The sequence below is a fragment of the Erinaceus europaeus genome, chromosome 7 (assembly GCF_950295315.1).
Source record: "Erinaceus europaeus chromosome 7, mEriEur2.1, whole genome shotgun sequence".
Taxonomy (NCBI): Eukaryota; Metazoa; Chordata; class Mammalia; order Eulipotyphla; family Erinaceidae; genus Erinaceus; species Erinaceus europaeus.
This window is the reverse complement of record NC_080168.1, coordinates 45,354,386-45,373,373: the sequence shown is the minus strand read 5'-3', so window position 1 is coordinate 45,373,373 and position 18,988 is coordinate 45,354,386. Positions and strand designations below refer to the sequence as shown.

Below are 18,988 nucleotides of genomic sequence, written 5' to 3'. Positions count from 1 at the left end.
AGAAAGCCAAGCAGACTCACTAGCTGGGTGAGAATTATGAAGAGATCCTAGAAATCATTTTTTTACACTCCCCCTTTTATTTCCTTCGAGTGTCCTTGTTTGATATGTTTGCCCTGAAGAAATGTTCCACTCAAATAGTTTCTGCTTCATAATGCAGAACTGCTCTATTTGCATAATTTCCCTGTTTATTCTAGAAGTAAGGATGTTATCACTAACTGACTTATGTGTGTGTGTCTCCTAGGGTATGGACAGAATGCTTGAGGGACATGGCTCTCAGCTGCTCGTAGTGCCCTCAATCCTTCCAGCATGAGGTAGAAGACCAGGATGGACACCCCATAATCCCATCTTGGAAAACCCCAGAGTAACTGAAGAGCTATGAACAGTGTTCAGGTTCTCTCCCCTTTTTATTTCCTAGGAGCAAACTTTTTCCCTCTAAAACTCTTCTTCCTGAGTTTTATAAGGAAGAATTTCAACAACCCACTATGCAAAGAAAATGAGAGGAAATGGGAGCAAGTCATATTCTTCCTCTTCAAAATAGAAAATAATGATTGAAGGTGTTCCTGTGATGCTCAAATATAAATTTCTTTCTTTTTTTGTCCTCCAAGGTTATTGCTGGGGCTCAGTGCCTGCACCATGAATCCACTGCTCCTGGAAGCCATTTTCCCCCCTTTTGTTGCCCTTGTTATAGCCTTGTTGTGATTATTATTGTTGTTGTTAATGTCGTTCGTTGTTGGATAGGACAGAGAGAAATGGAGAGAAAAAGAGAAGACAGAGAAGGGGAGAGAAAGGTAGACACCTGCAGACCTGCTTCACCACCTGTGAAGTGACTTCCCTGCAGGTGGGGAGCCGGGGACTCAAACTGGGATCCCTATGCTGGTCCTTGCACTTTGCGCCATGTGTGCTTGACACACTGTGCTCGACCCTCCCCCCCCCCCAAATATAAATTTCTAGGAGGTAAAGGACTCTAGTTCTAGAGCCAACTTCAAATCAAAGCTTGATCTAAAGCTAGTTAACTCCAATACTCAGAAGAGTCCTATCTCTTTAGCAGTTCCTGACAAAGGCAGTGGGTTTACAGGCAAGTGTCTGCTGGCAAGGCACAAGAGCAGCTAGGCACATCATAGGTTCTTAAGCACCTACTCATTTCCAGTCTAGCTCTGTTGAAAGAGAAAACTTTAATGAAGGAATTAATCAAAAGACTTCTGGGATATATACTTTCAGCTCTCTGGAAATGACTTGCTTTCACTTGCCTTCATGTCATTGGACTACTTACCCCCTTCTGCTCAGAATACTTTCTCTCTCACTATTCAGCCTTCACAGACCCGCCAAACACAGGCTGGAGATTCACTCTTGATTTCCCCTAACACCTTGACTTTTCTCCGAAATTATCACCCATCAACATTCCATTGTAACAGTCAGCTTGCTTATCAGAACCTGAACCCCTAGACAATAAATTCCTAGGAGGCAGAGACCACGTTTCTCTTATTTAAATCATCAGTTATCTGAAATGTTTAGCATATAGAAACTCACTGGAGGGGGCTGAGTGGTAGTGCAGTGGGTTAGGCACACATGGCGAGAAGCACAGGGATCTGAATAAGGATCCCAGTTCAGGCCCCTGGCTCCCCACCTGCAGGGGGGTTTGTTTCATAAACAGTGAAGCAGGTCTGCAAGTGTCTTATCTTTCTCCCCCCCACACCTTCCCTTCCTGTCTCAATTTCTCTCTGTCCTGTCCAACAACCATGGCAGCAAAAACAACAATAACAACAGCAACGATGAACAACAAAAACAACAATAACAACAGCAACGATGAACAACAAAAACAACAAAAGGGAACAATGGCCTCCAGGAGCAGTGGATTTGTGGTGCAGGCACTGAGCCCCAGCAATAATCCTGGAAGCAAAAAAAAAAAAAAAAAAAGATGAATGGAAGAAAGACAACATCCTATATAGGTTTCATCCTTTGAGAATGAGGACTTTGTCCTCAAAAAATAGTTTAGTTTCCACTTCTAAAATCATCCTGTTCTAAATAGAACCAGGACGCAACTAAGCCAGTGCCCTGTGGAGGGTGAGGGAAATGTCAAAGCAGATGAACAGGATGTTATCATACACAGGGTGGTAGGAGAACACTCAAAGAGGTTTATGATGTGAGAAATGATTTGAAGAACAAGAGTGTTTTTTAATAGTTAAAATTAATTAGTTAATTAAATGAGAGAGAACAGAACATCACTCTGGCACATATGATGCTGGGATCAAATTCTGGACCTTGTGTTTCAGAGTCTAATACTTAAACCACTATATCATCTCCCAGGCCGCCAAGTGATTTAAGACTTCAGTGTGAGGCTGTTGTTTAAATTCGGAGGCTCCAGCTGGCCGGGCTAGCTTCATGGGCGGGTAACAGAGACTCGAGGACACACGGCTGGGCAGGGAAGCTGTATTTCTTTATTCAGGAACAACGATTCATAAACTAACCCAAACTAATCACCAAACAAAACTCTCCTGCCTCTTTCTCACATGGCGGCGCCAAGAACTCTCGAACTCTGGAACTCTGGTGGGGTTCCTTGGGGCGGGGACAAGCGGGCCTGCGAAAACTAGCAGGACTGAACCAATTTTCTTGGCAGGGGGAGAGCTAGAACAACCCAATGTAAAGCATACAACATGAGGCAGCAGATTTCTTGCTCTGACTTGGAGAAAATAGTCTATTGGGCAGTGTGATAGTTAACAGAAAAGTGTTTGGAGGCAGAGAACTAGCTTGAGAGTGACAGTCAATGTCCACAGCCAGTGGGAAGGCCCAAACCATTTATTGGTGGTGAGGTGGGAAGTAATAGGGCAGAGGAAGATTTATACTAGAAAAGCTGGACCCAGACCTGAAAACTGTGATGGAGAATGCCACCCATCTTCCCATGTTGAGATGCTAGACTGTGTTTACCTAGTCTCTCTGCTATTACTTGCCTACAGATCCATGACTGAGTCTTTACTGAAAGACCCTAAGTGGAAGTGGCATGTGCCACTTTCAGATCAAGGCTTATATGAGAGTGGATTTTTCCTCCCCCATTCCCATTTTCCATTTCTGCTGCCTGGCTACAGACTTACCAAAGCCCCAAGGCAGTGACTCTCAAACTAGTGAGCACCAGAAACCCATGGAGGCTTGTTGAACAAGACCCCTTAACCCCATCCCTGGTGTATGATTCAGTGGATCTTTGTTGAACCTGAACATTGCCAACAAATTCCCATGATATGCTTATACTGCTGGTCCACAAACCACATTTAAATAGCTTTATTATGACCAGGGTTATTCCTGTGGTTTGGTGCCTGCATTATTTCTGGGGTTCAGTGCTGGCCCTACAAATCCACAGCTCCTGGCAGCCATTTTTCCATTTTATTGGATAGGACAGAGGGAAATTGAGAGAAGAGGGGGAGAAAGGGAGCAAGAGAGAAAGAGACAACTGCAAACCTGCTTCACTACTTGTAAAACATCCCCTTTTGCAGGTGGGGAGCCAGGGGCTCAAACCTGTATCCTTGCGTGGGTCCTTGCACTTAGTACTATGTGCTCTTAGCCAGGTGTGCCACTGTCTACCCCCCTTCTATTTATCTCTCATTTTCTTTTTTTGTTGATAAGAAAAATTGAGATGGAAGGGGAGATAGAGAGGAAGAATGAAAGAGTGACACCAATAGCACTGTCCCACCACTCATGAAGCTACCCCCTTCACATGGGGACTAAGGGTTTTATCCTTTATGGGTCCTTACACATAGTACTAGGTGTGCCACCACCTGCTCCCCATGGACCACATTTTGAGAACCCTTGCTCTGAGGTGTGGTGGGTCCTAATATAGAAGGAACATTTGTTTCTAATGGTCACATTAAAAAGTTCCTACCCTCTCACCTAAACATCCTGCTGAGACTATTTGTAAGCATAGAACAGATTTCTGATTGGATCTATTCATCATAGCACCTTCACCTGTCTTAACAAGAAGGAGAGGAAAGAGTCAAAGTTCACCCAACATTGGTGCCTGGGTAATGGAGAACAGTATAGTAGGCTTAACGAGAGAGGCAGTTATCAGTCTTACCAAGTAGCACTTTTTCAACACTCATGAAGCTTCCCTGCTGCATGTGGGGCTGGTCTTTCCCCACCACCCCACCCCACCACCATGCAGCACCTGTCTAGCAGAAATGTCTCTGCCCCTGGGTACTGTGTGCTCACTCCTCTCCCATTAGACATATCGTTTTCCAGGATTACCATGGAGTCTTACAGCTCCCTCCTGCCTATGAGAGTCTAGGAGGGAAGCAAGGTGACTGCTACCTTCTCCAAGCTCCAGCAGTGCTCTGGGCTGTAGCCTTCATTTTACAGGTGGTCTATCAAGATAGCACTTCACTGGTAAGAAAGCACTTTGGCCCTTCTGAGCTCATCTGATCTCCTAGCAACCATTTGAAATAACCATATGGACACACATACACCATACACATTATTTATCAACATCCATTAGCTAATGAGTTCTGAAGAGTTCTCAGGCAAACATTTCCATAAGTCTTGTCAGCACAGAATAATTTGCTAAATGAATGAGTGACTGAAATTTGTTTATGCCTATTATTGACTATGGTACCTTGGACAAGGAATCTAGCCTTTCTAACTCTACTGTTGTCCTCTTCCACAAGTGGGTCAATATATAACTTGCAGTGTCGTGAATATCAAGTGAGATGGGGGTGCAAAGGTCCCTTATATCATAACGTAACATTCAGGTACAATCAACCATTAGCCTTGTAACATCTCTTCCATTTCCAAGCCTTATCCCTGCATTCAAGATTCTCTAGGATGTGACTTTCTTTTTTTTAATTTAATTTAATTTATTTATTCCCTTTGTTGCCCTTGTTGTTTTATTGCTGTAGTTATTATTGTTGTTGTCATTGTTGGATAGGACAGAGAGAAATGGAGAGAGGAGGGGAAGACAGAGAGGAGGAGAGAAAGATAGACACCTGCAGACCTGCTTCACCGCCTGTGAAGCGACTCCCCTGCAGGTGGGAAGCCGGGGCTCGAACTGGGATCCTTATGCCGGTCCTTGTGCTTTGCGCCACCTGCGCTTAACCCGCTGTGCTACAGCCTGACTCCCAGGATGTGACTTTCACAGGCCTTCTACATTTTATTCAAGTTTACCATCCCTGGTAAGGGCCTCACATTTCCTCACCACCATATGTTAGTTTGCATTGCCCTTTGCCCAGGAGGTCCTTCTGCTAGATGTTTGCCAGCTCAAATCAAATCACCTTGTGATGTGTTTCCTGATACCTCTTGCTAGGTGGAATGACTTCTCCCCAGGGGCCTCCACAGCAACAGAGCATATCTTTCTTATTTGTCTGCATTGCCTCTTGAAGACAAGTCTTGGACATACTAACTAGTCTGTTTCTCATAGCACTCAACACAGAACTAGGCACATAGAAAGTCCTCAAACAAAATATAATGGGGGAGCAACACACACACACACGTATGTATGATTCTGGATTCAAGATTTTCACTGCATTTTTCTCTATATACATTAAAAAGACTGTTTCAGATGTTCATTTCAGGTCTGGCAGTACTGTCCACTCTTGTCTTAATAATCAACTACCTACTCAAAGTCTTACCTGTACTGCTGAGACCAGTGTACTCAGGGGATGAGTTGCTGACAGGGGAGGAAGGAGGCGGCACTTCCACAGATGTGGCAGATTTTGCTGGAGAAAACGATGGCACTGGCGAAGGGGTTGGTGGGGCAGCCTCTGTCAGGATAATCTCTTCTTGGACCTCTGCTATGAGTTGAGAAAGGGTATATTAAAGCCAGAGGTCAAGGCAAGTTGTTTTAAACTTGTTAGATAATATAGACACACACACACACACACACACACACACACACACACACACACACACACACTATAGACAGAGAGAGAGGAAGAGAGGAAAAATAAACTTCAGTATTTCTAATCTGTGTCATGTCAGTTCTCTGCTTAAAATCCTTCCATATTTTCTTATCACCATCATGAACTACAAGTCCATTCTCAAATCCAAACCTATACACAGTAAAGAAGAAAATGACATTGCTGGGGATCAGGCAGGCACAAGGACCCAGGTTCAAGGCCACACTCTCAACCTGCAGGAGGGTCGCTTCACAAGTGGTGAAGCAGGTCTGCAGGTATCTATCTTTCTCTCTCCTTCAGTCTCTATGTTCCCTTCCTCTCTCAATTTCTCGGTATCCTATCAAACTTTTAAAAAAGGTGGGGGGATGGCCACAGGGAGAAAGTGCCAGCACCAAGTCCCAGAAATAACCCCGGTAATAATAATAATAGCAATAATAATAATAATGACATTACTGGTTTCATACCACCAGACCTGTTCACTGTTCATTATAACTTATTTCTTCAGAATACAGAGTTAAAGAGACAAAGAGGGGAGCCAGGCGGTGGTGCACTGGGTTAAACTCACATAGTATGAAGAGTAAGGACCCACACAAGGGTCCTGGTTTGAGCTCCCCAGCTCTCTACCTGCAGGAAGGTCACTTCAGGAGTAGTGAAGCAGGCCTGCAGGTGTATTTCTGTCTCTCCCCCTCTCTATCTCCCCTCCCCTCTCCTCTCAATTTCTCTCTGTCCTATCCAGTAATAAAAAAAAAAAAAGAAAGAAAAGAAAAAATGGCCACCAGGAACAGTGGATTCATAGTGCAGGCACCAAGCCCCAGCGATAACCCTGGAAGGAAAAAAAAAAAAAGACACAGAGTACAGAAATAAGGATACGAATCAAATTGTCAAGTAGGGCAGACCCCAATGAAATGCTGGCTTACCAATGCTGCCTTCTCCCTTCATGGCTCGCATGAGCTCATTGGCCCTCTCCTGACAGTGCAGGGATTCTAATAGGTAGAGCACGTAGTCATCAAACATCAAGTGAATTAGGTGAAAAGACCCTGGTGAGAGAAGATCCAAACAGAAAGGCAAATCATGTCTCACTCTATTACGCAGCTTCTAGAACAGTGGCCAACACACACAAGCCTCAACGGACATTTAAAAATTTTTTTTTAAATATTTATTTTCCCTTTGGATGCCCTTGTTGTTTTATTGTTGTAGTTATTATTGCTGTTGTTATTGATGTCGCTGTTGTTGGATAGGACAGAGAGAAATGGAGAGAGTAGGGGAAGACAGGGGGGGAGGAAGAGGAAAGATAGACACCTATAGACCTGACCTGCTTCACCACTGACTCCCCTGCAGGGGGGGGAGACAGTCCTTACACTTTGCGCCACCTGTGCTTAACCCGCTGTGCTACTGGTGACTCCCTCTACAGACATTCCTTACATTAATGAAATGACTAAGCACCGACTACTTACCATATGCACTAAAGCAAGTACTTTCTAACTTTCAAACACTTATGAAGAAGGTATATTATTATCTTCATTTAATGCATGGGGAAAATGAAGGTTTAGAGGGTTTGAATGACTTGCCTACAGTCACAAAGCTAGTAAGCATCAGTCTGTTACGATAAACTATTAAGCTATAGACAAAAGGAGATTGTTGTTATAAGGGAACTGCACTTTATGGAATCAAAGCATTTTATTTTTATTTATTATTATTATTATTATTATTGCCACCAAGGTTCAATGGGGCTCAGTACCTGTACAATGAATCCACCACTCCTGGTGGCCATTTTTTCTTTCTTTCATTTTAATTTGATAGGACAAAAAAAAAAATTTTAAAGCGGAGGAGGAAAAAAAGTGGGAGAGACACAGACATCTGCGTACTTGCTTAACTGCTTGTGGAGCTTTCCCCATGCAGGTGGAGAGAGGAGGCTTGAATCAGGTTCTTGAGCATAGTAACTAATTGTGCCAATGCCCGGCCCTATTTTCTTTTTCTCAGGAGAACTATACAGTATGTTGAAAAGTATAGAGTGTGAACATCTGCATATACCACCCAATTTTATATCTTGGCATTCTACAATTTTTTTTCTTCCAGGGTTATTGCTGGGCTCAGTGCCTGCACCATGAATCCACTGCTCCTGGAGGCCATTTTCCCCCCTTTTGTTGCCCTTGTTGTTGTAGCTTTGTTGTGGTTATTACTGTTGTTGTTGTTGTCTTTCGTTGTTGGATAGGACAGAGAGAAATGGAGAGAGGAGGGGAAGGCAGAGCGGGGAGAGAAAGATAGACACCTGCAGACCTGCTTCAATGCCTATGAAGTGACTCCCCTGCAGGTAGCTAGCTGGAGGCTCAAACTGGGATCCTTATGCCGGTCCTTGCTCTTTGCACCACGTGCACTTAACCTGCTGTGCTACCGCCTGACCCCTATTTTACTATAATTAAAGCAGACTTTAAAATTGAAAATAAAGCCTGTTTGTTCCCTTATTTCATCCCATTTCATTGCTTTCTATGTTCATTCACTGTCTTAAATTGGGAACTTACTGTTCATATGCCTTTTTATGCTCTAACTACTTATATTTATGTACACATAAGTAACATATGGTATTATTTTCTGTCTTCAAACTTAATATAAGCGGAATCATATTTACAGAACATTCGACAGCTTGTTTTTGGCAGTCTACTCATATTGATACCCATAGCTCTAGTTTGATGGCCACTGGAATTTGCCACAATTTATTCATCCATTCTCTTATTGATGAAATTTAGGTAGTTTACACTTTTTCACTACTCGATACTGTTTCTTTTTATTTATTATTTATTTTCCCTTTTGTTGCCCTTGTTTTTTATTGTTGTAGTTATTATTGCTATTGTGGTTGTCGTCATCATTGTTGGATAGGACAGAGAGAAATGGAGAGAGGAAGGGAAGACAGAGAGGGGGAGAGAAAGATAGACACCTACAGACCTGCTTCACCGCTTGTGAAGCAACTCCCCTACAGGTGGGGAGCCAGGGGGCTTGAACCTGGATACTTCCACCGTTCCTTGCCCTTCGCGCCATGTGCGCTTAACCAACTGCATTACCGCCCGACTCCCTCGATACTGTTTCTAATGAATGGTCTGTATATTCATTTACTTCTGTTTAGGACCAAAAATTGGAATTGATTCAAGAGTGCCTATAGCTCTACTCTTATGACATAATGAGAAACTTGCTCACCTAAATTTTTCACATTCCTACTGGTAGTGTTTAAATGTATTTGTCAGTCTGCAGGGGATGAAATGTTATTTTCTTTTCTTTATAATTGACAGTGTCCTAATTACTAGAAAAATGAAAACCTTTTTATATAATTAATATCTACTTGAATTTCTCCTCTGAACTGCTTATCCATATCCTTTACTTATTTTTATTTTTAATATTTTAATGAGAATGGAATGCACTCATTCCTATTCTGTTCAATGGTTTTTTGTTGTTAAATTGAGAAGAAAAAAGCCAAATCTACTGGACCAGGTGGTTGGTGCACCTGGTTAAGCACACACACTACAATGTGCAAGGACCTAGGTTCAAGCCGCTGGTCCTCACCTGAAGGGGGAAAGCTTCACAAGTGGTGAAGCAGGGCTTCAGGTATCTCTCTATCCTCCCTACTCTCTCTACCTCCCCTCCCTTCATTTTCTCTCTTTCTATCCAACAATAAATTAATTAAAATTTTAAAATTAAAATTTAAAAAACTATCTCCATAACATTGAACAAAATGACATCATTTTGCTTAAAGTCAAGGTTTCTAAGAATCTACCAATGGCCTTAAGTTATATTTTCTAGTTAATGCTAAGTATGTCAGTGACTTAGGGTTTAAGAAAAGGTGAATTTGGGGGTCGGGCGGTAGCGCAGTGGGTTAAGTGCACGTGGCACAAAGTGCAAGGACCAGCTTAAGAATCCCGGTTCGAGCCCCCGGCTCCCCACCTGCAGGGGAGTCGCTTCACAGGCAGTAAAGCAGGTCTGCAGGTGTCTGTCTTTCTCTCCCCTTCTCTGTCTTCTCCTCCTCTCTCCATTTCTCTCTGTCCTATCCAACAATGAACAACATCAACAACAACAATAATAACCACAACAAGGGCAACAAAAGGAGGGAAAATGGTCTCCAGGAGCAGTGGATTCCCCAGCAATAACCCTGGAGAGTGGAGCAGTCCCTACCACTATTGTTTCACACTGAGGGCAAGGTTCTGTAGAGGCCCACAATCATTTTAGCAATAATTTTAGCCTACCTGCATGTTAGCTATCTGGCTCAAGCAAAAATTAGTAAAGTCATGGACCCCCTGGAATATACCTAAAACAGACTTCCTAACTTCTTCCAACATGAAGACCTCAAATCTCATCTGCTACATTCTCACCTTTAGCTTCCTGATTATTAAACAATTTGTTCTGCTTTATATCTTAATGCTTTCCAGTCACCAAACTGCAGATGTTACCATGACGTCAACCTGACTTCCCTGGGCAGACTACCTCACCAATGTGTCCTAGAACCCCCACCTCCCCAGAGCCCTGCCCCACTAGGTAAAGACAGAAACTGAAACAGGCTGGGAATATGGATCAATTTGCTAACACTCATGTCTAGTGGAGAAGCGATCACAGAACCTAGACCTTCCACCTTCTGCACCCTATAAAGATTTTTGGTCTATACTTCCAGAGGGATGAATAGGGAAGCTTCCAATGGAGGGGACAGGATACAGAACTACAGAACTCTGGTGGTGGAAACTGTACCCCTTTAATCCCACAATCTTGTCGATCATTATTAAATCACAAAAAAAAAGAAAGAAAGAGAGAAAAGAAAAGAATAAAGAACAATTAAAAAAAAAAACCCACACTTAAAAGCTAAACTATAGAGGAGCCAGATGGTGGCGCACCTGGTTGAATGCACATGCTACAATGCACAAGGACCCAGGTTCAAGCTCCCAGCTCCCACTTGTAGGGGGAAAGCTTCAAGTGGTGAAGCAGTACTGCAGGTGTCTCTGCCCCCTCTCTCTCTCCCATCTCCCCTCTCCCCTCTTGATTTCTGTCTCTACCCAAATAAATGTATAAAATTTAAAAAGCTGGGAGTCAGGCTGTAGTGCAGTGGGTTAAGCACAGGTGGTGTAAAGCACAAGGACCAGTGCTAAGGATCCCGGTTCGAGTACCTGGCTCCCCACCTGCAGGGGAGTCGCTTCACAAGTGGTGAAGCAGGTCTGCAGGTGTTTGTCTTTCTCTCCCCCTCTCTGTCTTCCCCTCCTTTCTGTCTGTCCTATCCAACAATGATGACAACAATAATAATAACTACAACAATAAAACAACAAGGGCAACAAAAGGGAATAAATAAATACAAAAAATTAAAAAAACATTTAAAAAGCTATATTATAGTTAATTTCTTCTCTATATCTAAAATCTAAAATGCTTTCCCCCTCTATATCTATCTATATATATATATGCTTTTTCTCTTTTAATATAGTAAATTAATCACTAATTTTTTCTGACTTTGAATCATACTTGAATTCTTAGAATGGTGTTTTTTTAAATTAGTGATTTAATAATGATCAACAAGATTGCAGGACCAGAAGGGCACAATTCAATACCACCAGAGTTCTATATCCCATCCCCACCATTGGAAGCCTCCCTATTGTTTATCCCTCTAGGAATATGGACCCAGGATCATTATGGGGTGCAGAAAGTGGAAAGTCTGACTTCTGTAATTGCTTCTCTGCTGAGCATGGACATTGGCAGAGAATAGTATTATTAATCACAATTTAAAAAAAACTGATGCTAGGTTTGATCTGCTCTGCTATTTTTTAAAAGTTTTCATCTTTCCAGTTGCCCATATTTATTATGTTGCTTTGAGAATTTGGCTTAGCCTTTTTTTAAACATATAAAAATATCTTAAAGTTACAAACATTAATGTTGTCTATATATTTTCAAATTTCTCTCATCTTAAAGCCGAGTCTTCAAATTCTTTCGACATTTCCCCCCCCAGAGAATTTGAGGCACTGTGCTCCACTTCAGTCTTGATAGGCTTGTGACTGTTTCAACCAAGAATATGGAAGAAGTGACACTGGTAGTTCTGAGACTGGGTCATAAAAGCAGTGTAGCTTCCCTCCCCTCAGAGCACTAACATGTGGAGCTTTGAGCCACCATCTAAGAAGTGTAAAGGTTTAACATCAGTACCATTGCCACTGTTGTCATCATCATCATCATCATTGTCATCATCAGGACTTCATTGCTCAGAACCTTCCCCCCACCCCCCCAGATTTAAAGAGACAGAGAGAGAGGAACAGACACCAATGCACTGAAGCTTCCTTCAGTGCAGTAGGGGCTGGGTTGGATCCTGGACCATGACAAAGCTGGTACACTATGCAGGTGAACTATTTGCCAGGCCCTGTTCATATAATAAAATGACTGGTTAAAGCCACCAAGCTCTGGGGTGATTTGTTACACAACAATGCTAATTAGAGCAGTGTTATTTCTTGCACACCAGACCTTAGTTGTAGCTTTAATTTCCTTCTTGATGAAGTATATCCTTTAATAATATTTTTAAGTTGAAGGTCTAAGAGTGTCAAATTCTCCTTGTCTTTGTATAATTGAACATATCTTTACTTTGCCCTCACTCTTGAATAATAGTTGACAGTTCTTTGTTCTTGGCACTTAATAGATATTATTCCAATGTCTTCTAGAATCTCTTGTTACTCATAATAGTCTAATTATTGTTCTTTGCTCTCATAGCTTAAAAACTTGAAATCCATCAATATAAAATTTTAAAAGAACCATCATTAAAGATTTTAAAAATGTGCCTAGCCCTTAAAAAAAGACTCTGTGTCATGCATCTGAGCCCAAACTACCCTGATTGTGGTAACTGAAAAGGCATAGGCTTAGTGGTAAGGTGGGTTATAGTTTGAAACAGAGCTCTTGTCACTTGCCATATAGACCACAGGCAAGAAAATTCTCCAGGGTCCATTTTCACCACTGTAAAAACATACCTATTATTACTTGTCCTGCAGAATTGATGTGAGAATTAAAAGTATGAGCTTCCCAAATTTCTGTTATAGTAATTATCACTACCCTAGCCTTTGCTTACTGCTCTACTGTGGTATCCACATCCCTTACATTAATAGCAGCAGCACAGGGTTGTTGTGGGGGTTAAATGAGAAAGTGCCTAGTATTTATTTAATTTTCAATTAGTGATTTAATATTGATTTACAAAATTATGGGATAACAGGGGTTTAATTCCACACTATTCCCACCATCAGAGTTCCACAGAACTCATTCCCGCCATTGGAAACTGTAGTTATTTTCCCTGGGTGACAGATATGGCTTGACTAATCACACACACACACACACACACACACACACACACACACACACACACACACACACACACACACACACACTTTTTTTTTTTCCTATGGTTCTGCCTTCTCTTCCTTTCTAAGTCACACCTATACCTATTACTACTTCTGAAAGTCCTTCCTTTTTTCCTCTTCTCTCTCTCTGGGTCTTGATGGAATTGGAGTCCAGAGCCCTCTGGTCATCTTCCCCTAACATTTTTCCCCCTCTCGGGTTATGGACCAAAATTCTAGCGCCTAATAAATACTAGTGCCTCAACTAAATGTCACTATGTTTTTATTAACAGTAATTAATCAGCTGAAGAAACTCAGAAGAGGCTGTGGCACTGTGGCATAGCTCTAATATGGGAAAGATTCCCAGGGGCCAAGGGCCCATGAGATAGAGCACATGTACACATGTATCCATAAATTAGTTAAATATACGTGCACAATAGTTTTCAGTGACTCAATTAAGTGCAGCAAGCAAGTAGAAAGACTTAGAAAAGAACATAAAGTACTTAACCAAATAGTTTCTAATTAGACCTACATACCCTCCTTACTTACTTCCTATTTTACTTCCTTCAGTCACTCTAAGACTAACCTTGTCAGACAAACTAAGGACTACACTCTCTAACAGATCCTCTCAACACAACCTCCCAGACCCTGCCTGAGTGGGTAAGCTTTGATATTAGGCCAGAAAAAGATGCATTTAAAAATGTTAAAATGTATATATGATGGGCCTAGACTTCTAAAGGGTCCTTCTCTCTCCATTACCACTGGTCGCATCCATAAGGAACAGCATCTTGTGGGCCCTCCCAAGACCTTGTCCTCACCATAAAGCAATGAAGGTAGGGATAGCCCCAGTCTCTGAAGGCAGGGGGGCACTCAGAAAAAAGACTAGTCCTGAAATGAGTGCAGCTTGTAATGTTTCTCAGCTGTGACCATGAGCTCAGACCAATAGGGACTTAGAGGTCACACAGGCTCTGATGCCATATATATATATGGACCCTGGAGCAGGTGGATGGAGGTAAATAGTTAATTTTAGCCACAGAAAAAATTTTTTCAAGAATAGGAGCTACTCCTTGCCCTAATCCAATTTTCTAGTCCTTTTCTCTACTCTGACTATTCTGACACCATTCTCTAATAGACAATATTCTTATCTAGCTACCAAATTCAAGCAAAACTACCATAGTCGTATGCCCCCAGGAACATGCCTAAAATGGTTTTCCTAGCTTTCTTCTACCCTAAGATCTCTAATCTCCTCTGCTCTAATCCTACTTTTTGGTTCCTGTTCATGAACCATTTTGTCTCAACTTAGGTCATGTCACCTTCCAGACATCAAGCTACAGATGCTACTACGACTCCATCCCGACTTCTATGGGCAGATGACCTCACCAATGTGTCCTGGACCCTTGCATCTCCAAAGCTCTGGTCCACTAGGGAGAGATAGAAACAGGCCCTGGGGTATGGATCAACCTGTCAATGCCCATGCTCGGTGGAGAAGCAATTACAGAAGCCAGAACTCCTACCTTCTGCTCCCCAAAAACTCCCAGCAGGGGAGAAGTGATAGGATGAAGATAAAAGGGCTCTGCATTCCAGCTCCATCAGCACCCAGAGAGACAGAAGGAAAAGGAGAGGGACATATGGAGGTAGTTATGTTGTCATGAGTGGCTTCAGGGGAAGAAAGGACTGAATCAGAAAAAAAAAAAAGGTGCAACTATGCATAAATGTGGACAGATAGTTGTAGAGATGTTGGTTGGCCCACATCTACAACCTTAGGGGAACAGTAGTAGATTGCAGCGGGGAGAGTGAAGATTCAGAACTCTGGTGGTGGGAATGGTGTGGACTCAAGCCCCTGTCACCATGTAATTCTGTAATATAAAAATAAAATTTTAAAAAAATGTTAAAATGTGGAGAAATAATGTGCAATCCTGTTCATTAGCTGTCAAATCTGAGGCTGCTTTTCAAGCCGTTTTATGCTGAAGTACTTCTGGGAAATGTTGCCTTCCAGCTGTTCCTAGCAGTGAAATAAGAGGCATCTGGTGAAAACCCAGTGCGAAAGGGTAAAGGTGCCAGCACTGACTTGGGATCCAGGTATCCTAGGAACTGAAATCAGAGCAGCAAACTGAACCAAGAAACCTGTCTTAAATAAAAACTTTAATTTGCTCAGTTCTATTTGTACTGAAAGTTCATTGTCTGCTAGCCTACCTTTGCTGACTAATTTTGCTAGATACTCTGCTTGCCACAAAGTCTGGCTACTTTAGTTCACAGCATAGACTCTTTCAATGAAAAGGAATTAAAGGGAAAAGAGTGAAAAGGAATTAAGGAGAAGAAAGGAGTCAACTACCTTTGAAAGAAGCTGTTCTGGGAAGAGGTGACGAGTCCCCCAAAGTCCCCCATGGATCATTGTGATATCCCACACGATCATTGTAATGGTCAGCGCGATGCTGACACACAAACGGTATGCCATTCATGGTGACAAGGATCGTGTGGGAGTTATAAGATAGATAGAGCTGCCCCTGTGGCTGGGGGAGGGGGCTGGGGAACAGAGGACTCCTTTTCCTAATTAGCTGTTTTTATACAGGGAACACATGACCCAAACACAGCCACCAACTGTGTCTTTGACACATACAGGCAGAAAGGGGGAGCTGGGCTTTTGTCTGCCGCAAATTCTTTCAACTTGCCTGTCACCCCAAGCTGCAAAACTCAACAATGAGTCGGATGAGCAGGAACATTTCAGATAGTTTACTAAATGGACTTGAAGACAGGTATTATTTCACTCTGCCCAGGGCTGAAAAATACTGTAAAAGTGAAACTGGGTTAATCTCTCTTTCTTTCTTTTTGTGAGAGATTTGTGACTATTTTTGCCATTTGATCAAGTGTCCAGCTGTCTTTAAAATAGTGTGTGGCTCGAAGGGGAACAAAACCCATTATTTCTTAGTAATAAATTCAACCCATTTGTAAAGCCTTAATTGTTCTACCGTCCAAACTTTACCACACGAGCTGTTTACTTAGTAAAGACAAATGAATCTTGGCGACTACTGCAAAATGAATTGCCTAATGAAACATGCTCGACAAAACATACAGTTTAAGAATCAGCAACTGAACAATAAGGTATAAAGCAAGGAGATGATGCTTGCTCTGTGGATGTGTGCTGTTGATTTTTGATTCTTAAGCAGTAAAAACAAAAACAAAAAACCTCACTTATTTTTTTCAACCATTCACTTAACTGAAAGCATTTATGCCCAAATGATTTTCCCAGAGCCAGAGGTAACATGTGCTAACACTAACTATGCTGAGATGGAAGTCATCAAAATGCCATGGCTGGTGGCACTGCCTAGGCAGCGGCCACCAGAGCGTTCCCAGCTACAGTTCAGAAAGAGTTGCCTCCTTTAGTCATCATGGTGCAGGCAGGTTCAGAGAACTTCCCAATGCTGAGATTAAAGAAATCCACAACAAAACACTTCTTCAATTGGGTAAACACAGTCTTTGATGGACAGAGCTGTTTAGAAAAAAGTGCCTCCTTTGTTTCACCACATATTCACTTCGTTGTATAGCACAACTGGAAAATGGTGACAAGACCATAAAAAGCTAGATGGGAAAGTGTCAAATTAAACCCAGAGAAAAACCCAGAGTGGATTGGCTTAATTGGAGATAATGAGAAACGAAACCACATCTCAACTTCCAAAGTAAAATAGAGAACTGAAGCAAATTACCCAGAAAATTTACCAACAGCCTTTTGCTGAAATGCTGAGAAAATTGAGGCCAAAGTGTTCTGAGATTTCAAATGTCTGGTTAATGCCTCAAAGTCCCACCTCACTTTGCTAATGATGACCTGGACTCAATGCAGAACCCATTCTTTACCAAATAAAACAAAAAACAGTGTCCTGCAATGTAGCAGTGCATTCACCCTAAGTTGGCGATTAGGTTCTGCCCACAGAGACTATTATAAGCACTTCTGGGCAGAGATCTAGAGTCCTCTTACACTACAGAATAGGAGACAAGGACTTGGGGCTTGGATGTCTCCTGGAATCAGTGAAAATCCAATGTGGTCACTGAACCAAGAGAAAAATAATGTGAAAGAATCAGATTAGAACACGTTGTTAAAGAAAACTGTATAGATACTACCCATCACTGAACTGCCAGTCAAGCCACCTGCAAATGTTCCAACTCAGAGGCTCTTCATGTGCTTGGTCTTGGCAAACTTACACTATAAAATTTTGTAGTCATCCTATAAAAGCAGCCATCTCTGGGGCCTCCAAATTTGGGGGGGGGTTGAAGCTACTGCTATTTATTTTTATTTAAATCTAAATGCTACTCATATGTGCAAACTTGGCTTTTTTTTTTTTTTTTTTTTTTTTTTTTTAGCTTTTTCACATTTGTATGCTTCACCTGTAGCATGCAATGTCACCTTTGTCCTTGGAAGTCCTAGTGATGTCTCACCACCACTACCCCCAGCAGCTGCCCCAACAGACATTTCAAGGTGATGTCCTTCTGGTAAAAACAAAGGTGGCAGCAGATTCTGAAAAGGGAATGTCACACACAAGAGTCCAAAGGAAACAAACAAACAAAAGTCAGATATAGGGAGACCTGGTGGGGTTAGCTTACCGAAGCTGGGGGCACTATGCAAGGTCATGTCCCGGATAACCCTTGTACCAAAGCAGGACCACATCAAGAGGAACTGCTGGGCCACTTTCTTTAGAGATCCTTGTCTCTTGGCAGCCACCTACAAGAAAGTGCACAGCTTTAATAGTGGTATTTATTATTGTCTCTTTGAAAGGTTATAAGAAAGGTCAATGCAACGGAGCAGCTGTTTTCAACTTCTTGTTTCTAGCAGCAAAAAATCCAATTTTTTTTTTTTTTTGCCTCCAGGGTTATCGCTGGGGCTCAGTGCCAGCACTACAAATTCATTGCTTCTGGAGACCATTTTTTTTTTTTTGTTTTGTTTTATTGGATAGAACAGAGACAAATTGAGAGGGGAAGGGAGAGAGAAAGGGAGAAAGAAAGATAGATACCTGCAGACCTGTTTCAGTGCTTGTGAAGTGGCCCCCATGCAAGCAGAGTTGGGAGCTTAAATCGAGATCCTTGAGTCAGACCTTGCACTTCATACTATGTGCACTTAACCCAGTGCGTCACTGCCTGACCCCCCAAAATCCAGTTTTTCAAAATGCCATGATAGGGCCTTTACCCAGGGTTTCATACATGTGCTGGACCACTGAATCACCCCCCCAGCCCAATTTTTATTTTATATTATTATGAGAGAACCCCACCATCCATGGAGTTCCACCTGTCTCTGTCTTTGCCATTCTCATTGAGTCACCTCTCTACTCTTGAAAATACATTTTAGGAAAGTAAAAATAGTATATCAAGATCCAATGTACACAAAGATATAAAAGATGCTTATCTGGCTGAATTAGGGGAGGGAGACTTCGACTTCTCCTCAGAACTCTAATGCTCCATGGCTACAGAAGGACATTCAGACAGCTCATGTGGGACTCTAGGAAGTATGCAGGGCTGCTCCTTCTGCCCTCATTTACTTACCTTCACAACACACCTGTCCACCATGGTGTCTAACCACTCGATGTAGGACTCAATAGGAGACTGCTCCTCCAGAAGGTGGTCAAACTCCTGATACACTGTCAAACAAAGGACAGCCACATGCATCACTACAGTTGTGTGTCTAGAGAGAGATGCATCTTAAAAGAGTAAAAGACTGAAACAACAAAACTCCAGTGTCTGCAGAGCATTCTCGGCTCTAGAAAAACATACCACAACTTACCTTTTAAGGCTCATTTTTTAAGTTTG

The 18,988-nt window shown here is 42.2% G+C and overlaps 1 protein-coding gene across 4 annotated transcripts in view; it reads right to left on the bottom strand.

Moving 5' to 3' along the window:
* RFX4 (regulatory factor X4) overlaps nt 1-18,988 on the bottom strand; it is a 195,749-nt gene that overhangs the window by 21,834 nt on the left and 154,927 nt on the right. For 3 of the 4 annotated variants that reach the window (XM_007540035.2, XM_060194343.1, XM_007540036.2), the window contains 4 exons: nt 18,725-18,819; nt 17,792-17,909; nt 6,791-6,910; nt 5,607-5,768 (listed from right to left, as the gene is read on the bottom strand). In XM_007540035.2, coding sequence (XP_007540097.1) covers nt 5,607-5,768; nt 6,791-6,910; nt 17,792-17,909; nt 18,725-18,819 — 495 coding nt within the window. The remainder of the gene's footprint in view (nt 1-5,606; nt 5,769-6,790; nt 6,911-17,791; nt 17,910-18,724; nt 18,820-18,988) is intronic. The other variant, XM_060194344.1, reaches the window with a different exon arrangement.